We start from the raw sequence: 10303 nt of genomic DNA on the forward strand, positions 1-10303 counted from the left end.
GGTAGTGACCCTACAGCTGAGCCAGGAGCTCTGGGTTCCAGCCCCATCCTTGTGATTAACGGTCAAAGATGGTGTGTGTTCATAACATAGCCAAGCAACTTGGAGCATCAACTTGTTAATCCTCCTAACAGGCCCCTCAATGGCGGGCGGTAAGAGTGGGAGAGATTCCTGGTCAGTCGTGTGATAGAACTTATTTTTTAAAAATATCCATTCATGTGATGTGGGCATCGCTGGCTCGGCCAGCATTTATTGCCCATCCCTAATTGCCCCTTGTTCAGGGGGCATTTCAGAGTCAACCACATAGCTGTGGGTCTGGAGTCACGTGTAGGGCCAGACCGGGATAAGGACGGCAGATTTCCCTCCCCTAAAGGGGACGTTAGTGAACCAGACGGGTTTTTACCACAATCGACAACGGTTTCATGGTCATCATCAGACTTTTAATTACAGATATTTATTGAATTCAAATTTCACCATCTGCTGTGGTCCCAGAGCATTGGACTGTTAAATAAACTCGAATCTTTGGCCTGCAGGATTGCGGCCAATCTGAGTGACTGGCATAACACATGACCTCCTGATCGATAAACAAATTGGCACCCAGAGACTTCCGGTTTTATAAGGTCTTTCGCAATGCCTTACAGGTCAGTGAAATGCTTTAGAAATGTCGTTGGTTTTGTAATGTAGGGAATAGGTGTTGCCGACCCTGATTCAATGTATTCCTGGAGGCTTCATCGCAGGACTTGCCCCCAGGCTTGGGCCATTAGTCGGCCAGCTCACCCATCGCTGTGCTCACTGCCTTTTCCTACGCCAATTGGAAAGCGAAAAAGACCCATTACCCGATTGGATGAATCTTGACTGTCAGCCAAACAGCCTTTGTTCTGAGATAAAAGCAAAAGTACAGCAAGATGCTGGAAGTCGGAGATAAAAACAAAACGCTGAAAAAGTTCAGCAGGTCTGGCAGTGCCAGTGGAGAGAGAGAGAGAGAGACAGGGTTAATGTTTCCAATCCGTGTGACTCTTTGTCAGAGCTCTGAAGAAGAGTCACAGAGACTCGAAACGTTAAACTCTCCCTCTCTCCACAAAACCCTGCCAAAGCCACCGAGTTTTTCCAGCATTTTCTGTTTTTATTTCGACCTATTTTCTCCGCCCCACCCCACAAATTTTCAACATGTTTGTATCTGGTAAAGGGAAACGTTCAAACTTTTTTTTTTAAATAAAAAAACTTTCTATCTTTTTTTAATGTCCCGGTGATTTATTTTCTCCGGGGTTGCACACCTGGAGATTGATCTTCAATTCCTGGGTCGGTCCTGGAGGGTTGGTGGCCCTGCGAGGCGGCCGATCTTTACGCACAGCAGGATCCCGCTGCCTCAGTGGATGTGCGCCTCCGACACCCAGAAAAGGCCGACACCGACTTTTAAGCGTCTCTGTAAAACTCCCGCCCCGCGCACCCCACCCCCCAACTGCTTTCAACCCTCGGCAATTATGTTAACACTTGAAATACGAAGGTGACAATGTGGTGTTTTACTCCTGATTTAATTTATTTTGAACTGATGTGTCAGAAACCCGTCACTCCTTTCAATAGTCCACGATGCGGCGGAATGACCCGACCATGGGAGAGATGGCAGCCCAGTCGCTGTACCTCCTGTACTCCCTCAGCTCCAGCAGGTACTGCCTCCCTCTGTAGTTGGGCAGCTCGTAGAAGACCCAGGCTCCGTCCAGCACGTTGCAGGAGTAGATCTCACGGTGCCGGAAGCGATCGTAGACGTTGGGGCAGTCGTCGGTGAATTCCATCATCTGACCCCCAAACTCTGGTCTCTCGTAGACCCTTATCCTGTAGAAGCCCCCGGTTGGCTGTGGGTTGGATAGAATACAAGTAGAGAGTACAGGAGAGCGTGGGCAGAAGGCAGTGTCGCACTAGTCGGCCGAGCAGAGAGGGCAAGCGTTGGGGAGGGAGAGCTATTCAGCTGATGAAGAGGGTCGAGACACAGCAGACGTCCTGGGGTGCAGGTGGGTAGCCACTCAGCCCCTGAGCCAGGAACTCCGGTGTTCGAGTCCTGCCCCCAGCGCTTAATGGTCAAGGAAGGCGTGTCCATGACGTGGCCAAACAGCTGTAAATCCTTCCAACGCTCGCCGATAGCAGGCGGTAAGAGTGGGAGAGATTCCCGGCCAGCTGTGTGACACACGGAGAAGGGGAGCTTCCCCCATCACTGCCTGCAGCATATGCGAAAGTGTACATTGCCACAGCCCCTTGGACTGCTTGGTGGGGAGCGGGCTGGGGTTGAATGGACGGCTGGTGTGGATCGGAGTGGTGCCAACAGCACAGGACGGGCACAGAACTCAAGACAATCACACAACTTAGGGGCACCTAAGGGACATGGACGGTGAAAGTCTGAGGTTCACCCTCTACCATCCTAGTAGTCACCTGGCGCAATGATATTGCTGTTATTGCATAATCTTAGTGACCAATCTCCATCAATGGTGCTACAGTGAAATATTATCCATGTTCAGTAGGCAAGGTTCTTAAAGATTCTTATCTTTATAGATAAGGTATATTTATCTTTATAAATATTTATAGTTATAGGCTTCTTTATAGATTCTTAGCACACGGGACAATCTCATTGTGCACTCTTGTATGAACAGGAAATCTCAGAAATACCAATCGATCTTTACTGGCATGACACACAAGGAGTCAAGATCTTTTCGGGTGAAAGGGACTGGAGGATGGGAGAAAATTGGGGTAATTATTGTACACAGACAAACCCCTCTTAAAGTCAAACATTGCCTTTTCCATTTTAATACACTTTGATTGATATTCTTTATGGTCAGATAGCAAAGGCTGATGGCACTTTGGGTGGTGGAGCTGTATCACCGGACATGGGCTGCAGCACCACCACTGGCAGGAGGGTGGAACTGCAGCGTGACACGTTTACATAAGCAGTCCCCATTCTGAACGCGCGCAATGGAAACGGTTGACACAAAAGCAGGGCAAAAGCAGGAGAAGAAGAAATGAGGGTTTGTCGGCAGGGGGCGGGTGCAAACATAAGATTTTTGATACATTACTGAGACTGACCTGGCGGACCATGCGACAAGACCTGACGTTGTCGTTGAAGCCCATCCAACGGTGGTAATCTGGGTACTCCCCCCTCCTTAAGACGTACATGTATCCCAGGTAGTTGGGGCGCTCGTAGATCACCCAGACGCCACTCTCCACGCGGATGGAGCGGCAGCAGCTGAAGTAAGTCTGCAAGTCCGGGGTGTCACTGGTACATTCAAAGTGACGACCTTGGAAGTCTCTGTCCTCGTAGAAAATGATCTGTAATGGAAGATAAGCAACATTCCAACGAGGAACTCTTTCCAAATGACCTGCTTCCCATTATTTTCCCTCCCTGCGCACCTGCGTATATTCCCCCAATGTTTCTCCCTCTCAAGGGGCAATTAGGGATGGACAATAAATGCTGGCCTGGCCAGCGACGCCCATTAGTTTGTCTAGGATACAGGAATGAGCTTGACCATTAGTGCTTCAAACCAGCACCTTAATCTCATCTGAATCTTAAATGCTGCAGGCGCTAGACACCTGGTAAAAAGAGAAAATGCTGGATATGTTCAGCTGGTCAGGCAGCCTCTCTAGAAACAGGGTTAGCATTTCAGGTTCGTGACATACTGTCAGAAACGGAAAAGTGAAGAGACGTAACGGGCTTTAGGCAAGTTCAGAGATAGGGATAAAAGCAAAACTACTGCAGATGCTGGAAATCGGAAACAAAAACAGAAAATGCTGGAAAAACTCAGTAGCTCTGGCAGTATCTGCAGAGAGAGAAAAAGTTAATGTTTCGAGTCCATGTGACTCTTCTTCGGCGCAAAGATAGGGATATAGGGGTTAGGTGGCGGGGGGAAAGAGCTGGAAAAGAAGATCTAATAGGCTATGTGGAAGGTAGCAGTGATCTAAATGACAAAAGGGATGATTGTGCAGGGATGAGTGCGGCTCCCACAGCAGTTAAGAAGCTCGACACCATCCAGGACAAAGCAGCCCCGCTCGATGGGGCACCCCATCCACCAACATTCACTCCCTCCACCACCACCGACGCACAGGGGCAGCAGTGTGTGTACCATCTACAAGATGCACTGCAGCAACTCACTAGGGCTCCTTCGACAGCGCCGCCCAAACCCACAACCTCTACCATCTAGAAGGACGAGGGCAGCAGACCCATGGGGAACACCACCACCTGCAAGTTCCCCTCCCGAGCCACTCACCATCCCGACTTGGGAATATATCGGCCGTTCCTTCACTGTCGGTGGGTCAAAATCCTGGAACTCCCTCCCTAACAGCGCCGTGGGTGTACCTACACCACACGGACAAAATGCTGGAACTCCCTCCCTAACAGCGCCGTGGGTGTACCTACACCACACGGACAAAATCCTGGAACTCCCTCCCTAACAGCGCCGTGGGTGTACCTACACCACACGGACAAAATCCTGGAACTCCCTCCCTAACAGCGCCGTGGGTGTACCTACACCACACGGACAAAATCCTGGAACTCCCTCCCTAACAGCGCCGTGGGTGTACCTACACCACACGGGGACTGCAACGGTTCAAGAAGGCGGCTCACCCCCCCCCCCCACCTTCTCAAGGGGCAATTAGGGATGGGCAACGGACGCTGGCTCTGCTGGAGACACTTGTATATTCAGAATGATTGTTTTTTTACAGGAAGGGGGTTACTCTGCGCAGTATGGACCCCTCCCGCCTTCAATTCGAACAGGTTACCTCGAGCCCGATGAGGAACAAGTACCAACACAGAAGGAACTTGCATTTCTACAGAGCCAGTGAAATATTTTTGAAGTGCGTAATGTGGGGGGTCGGGGGGGGGGAAACGCAGCTGCCGGTCCACGCACTGCAAGATCCCACAAGCCGCAGCCGGATCACGAACGGGCGATCTGCTTTTAGTGATGTTGATTTGAGGGGCCCTAGGACATTGGGGATAACTCCGCTGGTGTTCCTTCAACCTCGAGCTGTGGACCTTTCCCAATCACCTGAGAGGGTGGACGGTGGTGGGGTGGGGGTTGATGGGGGTGGGGGGGTGTTGGGGGGCCTCACCCCAGAGCCAGCACCTCTGACAGTGCTACACTCTCTCAGCGCTGCACTGGGAGTGTCACACCCTCCTGAAACAGAGGTGAGAAAGCTACCCACTTACCTTCCCCATCTTCCTTGTGACCAGGCGACACTTGCACTGCTACCTGCTCGTTGGCTGTGGTTTGATCTGAATATTGCTGCTGTATTTATACCCAGTATGATGAATTACGCAGAGAAGGCTTTATTGTCTGCAATTAAACACATCAGCAGAACACGCTGTTGTTCTGTTTTGTTGAGCTATTTGATTTCTATATAGATCTTTTGTTTTGCCTTTTTTTTTTAATCCCCGTCATCGAACGTCCATCGCTTCTAGAGTCATCACTTTTTAAAAATCATTTGTATGCAGTTATATTTCAACCTTATAGCTGGGCTGGCATCGCTGAAGGTTCGTTGCTTGCCTTTCACATTTCAGAGAACTGTCCATTAGAGGCCATTCGGCCCATCGTGTCCGTGCTAGCTCTTATGAATGAGCTGTCCCCACTTTCCCCTCTGGCTTTTACCCCTTCCCCCCCCCCACCTCTCGCTGTGCAAAGTATTTCTCAAGGCCATTTTGTGCATTAATTATACTGACTGTGTTTTGAAACAGTTTGCACCAGAGATGACCACATCAGCCCACGTTATTTTATTTAAAATTCGTTTAACGGGATGTGGGTGTCGCTGTCTGGGCCAGTGTTTATTGTCCATCCCTAATTGCCCCTTGACAAGGTGGGGGGTGAGCCGCCTTCTTGAACCGCTGCAGTCCCCGGGTGGTGTAGGTACACCCACGGCGCTGTTAGGGAGGGAGTTCCAGGATTTTGTCCATGTGGTGTAAGTACACCCACAGCGCTGTTAGGGAGGGAGTTCCAGGATTTTGTCCGTGTGGTGTAAGTACACCCACAGCGCTGTTAGGGAGAGAGTTCCAGGATTTTGACCCGGCGACAGTGAAGGAACGGCCGATATATTCCCAAGTCGGGATGGTGAGTGGCTCGGGAGGGGAACTTGCAGGTGGTGGTGTTCCCCATGTGTCTGCTGCCCTTGTCCTTCTAGATGGTAGAGGTCGTGGGTTTGGAAGGTGCTGTAGAAGGAGCCTTGGTGAGTTCCAATCTTGCCATTGGTACTTAGACACCTTTTTCCTTCATGGGATGTGGGCATCGCTGGCTGGGCTGGCATTTGTTGCCTATCCCTAACTGCCCCCATGGTCATTTCAGAGGGGCAGGTAAGAGTCAACCACGTCACTGTGTGTGGGTGTGGGTCTGGAGTTAGACCGGGTAAGGACAGCAGATTTCCCTTCCCTAAAGGGGCATTAGTGAACCAGACAGGTGATGCTTTATATTCCAGACTTGTTAATGTTGATTTGAAATTCCACCAACTGCTGTGTAGCTCAGTGACAGTACCATGATTTAGCTCAGTGACAGTACCATGATTTAGCTCAATGACAGTACCATAATTTAGCTCAGTGTAGCTCAGTGACAGTACCATGATTTATTCGTTCATGGGATGTGGATGTCACTGCCTAGGCCAGCTATTTATTGCCCATCCCAAACTGCCCCTTGTTCAGAGGGCATTTAAGAGTCAACCACATCATTGTTGTGAGTCTGGAGTCATGTGTAGGCCAGACTGGGTAAAGACGGCAGATTTCCTTCCCTAAAGGGGACATTAGTGAACCAGATGGGTTTTTACAACAATCGACAATGGTTTCACAAGTCATCATCAGATTTTTATGGTGGGATTCGAACCCAGGTCCCCAGAGCATTACCCCGGATCTCTGGAATACTAGTCCAGTGATAATACCGCTACCCATCACCTCCCCACTGATGCCAGTATTTCCCCTTTACAATGTAGGGAAGGGTAGCAGCTAATTTTAACACAGTGAGATCCCACCAACAGCAATGAGATAGAAATGAACATGCCATAACAAATCTGAGCGTATTTATTTTGAAAGCACATATTCACATTTTACATCAGAAAATGGCCAATCACATTGAACAGAGAGTGGAATGATGACGATGGGGCCTTTGAAGATTACAGCAAGCCAACCAAACAAAAGGACCCCTCACAAGGTGTCACTGGATGAGGATCTGAAGATCGGCCCCTGTGTGATTTCGCTGCTCACCTTCCTGCCTCCAACACGACGGGGTGTGAAGACCGATCCTACATGAGGAGGAATTTCTTCTCCCCAAGGGTGGGTCAGTCTGTGGAATTCTCTGCCCCTCCCCCAGAGAGCAGTGGAGGCCGGGTCAGTGAATATATCCGAGGCTGAGTTAGACAGATTTCTGATCAGCAAAGGGAGTCGAGGGTTATTGGGTGGGGGGGCGGGGAACAGGCAGGAAAGTGGAGGTGGGATCACAACTAGATCAGCCACAATCCTGATGAATGGGGGAGCAGGCTCGAGGGGCTGAATGGCCTACCGCTGCTCCCGAGTTCGATGTTCCGATGACCTACTGAAACCCCAACTCAGGCCAGTTGACACAGCAGGATCAGCTCAGTGACATATCGGGCAGTGCAATGATTACAGCCACCAGAGAGAGCTCCAAAGCACTTTTAAGAACTGGTAAAAATATGTATTTTTAAGAAAGAACCAAGGTCAAACCTTCAAGGACATGTTTAGCCTGAGAAAAAAGCACTCAAACGGCAGTCCTTGTCCATTTGATTTGCTCAGTTTGTGCTACAATATGAAGGATTCTTTAATATGCCTGAATGTGGGTTTTAATTCGCCGTTTTTGGCGTGGGAAATTGAAAGGCACAAACAAATAAAATCGAACCAATGAATGTGTTGGCTGAGACCGAAGGGTTTTTTTTCCCCCCCCCACCCCTCCCATCTTGATTGTTACGAAGAGGGATTTGTTATGAAAGATCGGTGGGCTGATTTCTCCATCTCTACATGGTCATCGCGTCAAGTGTTACCCGGCCCTCAACCAGCACTAGTCTTCAGTGTGTTGTGATGGCAAAACTAACAAGGTCCGGTGATCTTTAGCTCGATCCATCTCGCCATCTGGTCCCCATTCATCACAACACTCAAGATTAGATACTCAGTGGGAGGAGGTATGCCCTAGGATTGTGAGGGGAAGGAGATGAAGGTAAAGTAACTCCACATTGTTCGTAAACTTGCCCAAACATCTGGAGTCAAGGTCACACCAGCAGCTCCCATCTGGGATGGCGGTTAAAACCCTTCAAATCGAAGGGGGGAAGTGAAAGCAGCAAAGGGGGTTATATAGTGAGCTACAACCACTGAAAGGACACATAGAGCTGGAGCTGTCTGTCATCCAAAGATAGCCTCACAATATTTTACAGCAATGATGAATAAAAATCAATCAAACGCATTAGAATTGAAAGCGATGCTAAAGTAGGTTGGGCAGAGCTTATAAATGCAGCAATTAGGTGTGAAATTAAACTACGGTGCTGTTAAATGGCAATGCTATGGAGGCTACATCAGAGCACTGGACATTACATAAAGAGATTGAATAATAAAGTTTCTGCATCATAGTACACGTCTTCTACACAAGAGTGTTACAGGGAGGGGTGTGGGGTATATCAGAGTGTTACAGTGTGGGGTGTATCAGAGTGTTACAGTGAGGGGTGTGGGATATATCAGAGTGTTACAGTGAGGGGTGTGGGATATATCAGAGTGTTACAGTGAGGGGTGTGGGGTATATCAGACTGTTACAGTGAGGGGTGTATCAGAGTGTTCAGTGAGGGGTGTGGGATATATCAGAGTGTTACAGTGAGGGGTGTGGGGTATATCAGACTGTTACAGTGTGGGGTGTATCAGAGTGTTCAGTGAGGGGTGTGGGATATATCAGAGTGTTACAGTGAGGGGTGTGGGGTATATCAGAGTGTTACAGTGAGGGGTGTGGGGTTTATCAGAGTGTTACAGTGAGGGGTGTGGGGTGTATCAGAGTGTTACAGTGATGGGTGTATCAGAGTGTTACAGTGAGGGGTGTGGGGTTTATCAGAGTGTTACAGTGAGGGGTGTGGGGTATATCAGAGTGTTACAGTGAGGGGTGTGGGGTTTATCAGAGTGTTACAGTGAGGGGTGTGGGGTATATCAGAGTGTTACAGTGAGGGGTGTGGGGTTTATCAGAGTGTTACAGTGAGGGGTGTGGGGTATATCAGAGTGTTACAGTGAGGGGTGTAGCAGAGTGTTACAGTGAGGGGTGTGGTATATATCAGGTGTTACAGTGAGGGGTGTGGGGTTTATCAGAGTGTTACAGTGAGGGGTGTGGGGTATATCAGAGTGTTACAGTGAGGGGTGTGGTATATATCAGATTGTTACAGTGAGGGGTGTATCAGAGTGTTCAGTGAGGGGTGTGGGATATATCAGAGTGTTACAGTGAGGGGTGTGGGATATATCAGAGTGTTACAGTGAGGGGTGTGGGTTATATCAGAGTGTTACAGTGAGGGGTGTGGGTTATATCAGAGTGTTACAGTAAGGGGTGTGGGATATATCAGAGTGTTACAGTGAGGGGTGTGAGTTATGTCAGAGTGTTACAGTGAGGGGTGTGGGTTATATCAGAGTGTTACAGTGAGGGGTGTATCAGAGTGTTCAGTGAGGGGTGTGGGATATATCAGAGTGTTACAGTGAGGGGTGTGGGGTATATCAGATTGTTACAGTGAGGGGTGTATCAGAGTGTTACAGTGAGGGGTGTGGGATATATCAGAGTGTTCAGTGAGGGGTGTGGGATATATCAGAGTGTTCAGTGAGGGGTGTGGGATATATCAGAGTGTTACAGTGAGGGGTGTATCAGAGTGTTACAGTGAGGGGTGTATCAGAGTGTTACAGTGAGGGGTGTATCAGAGTGTTACAGTGAGGGGTGTGGGGTATATCAGAGTGTTACAGTGTGGGGTGTATCAGAGTGTTACAGTGAGGGGTGTATCAGAGTGTTACAGTGAGGGGTGTATCAGAGTGTTACAGTGAGGGGTGTATCAGAGTGTTACAGTGATGGGTGTGGGATATATCAGAGTGTTACAGTGAGGGGTTTGGGATATATCAGAGTGTTACAGTGAGGGGTGTGGGATATATCAGAGTGTTACAGTGAGGGGTGTGGGATATATCAGAGTGTTACAGTGAGGGGTGTATCAGAGTGTTACAGTGAGGGGTGTGGGATATATCAGAGTGTTACAGTGAGGGGTGTGGGATATATCAGAGTGTTACAGTGAGGGGTGTGTCAGAGTGTTACAGTGAGGGGTGTGGGGTGTATCAGAG

General features: G+C 49.1%; 1 protein-coding gene across 1 annotated transcript; it reads right to left on the reverse strand.

Moving 5' to 3' along the window:
• Positions 1-1501: 1501 nt before the first annotated feature.
• Positions 1502-5265, reverse strand: LOC144672758 (gamma-crystallin M2-like). Its single transcript, XM_078534721.1, has 3 exons — positions 5183-5265; positions 3067-3309; positions 1502-1847 (listed from the first exon to the last, which is right to left on the reverse strand). The coding sequence occupies exons 1-3, from the start codon at positions 5189-5191 to the stop codon at positions 1572-1574; spliced, it is 528 nt and encodes a 175-aa protein (XP_078390847.1). The 5' UTR covers positions 5192-5265; the 3' UTR covers positions 1502-1571.
• Positions 5266-10303: the final 5038 nt, after the last annotated feature.

The sequence above is a fragment of the Cetorhinus maximus genome, chromosome X, assembly GCF_964194155.1.
Source record: "Cetorhinus maximus chromosome X, sCetMax3.hap1.1, whole genome shotgun sequence".
Taxonomy (NCBI): domain Eukaryota; kingdom Metazoa; phylum Chordata; class Chondrichthyes; order Lamniformes; family Cetorhinidae; genus Cetorhinus; species Cetorhinus maximus.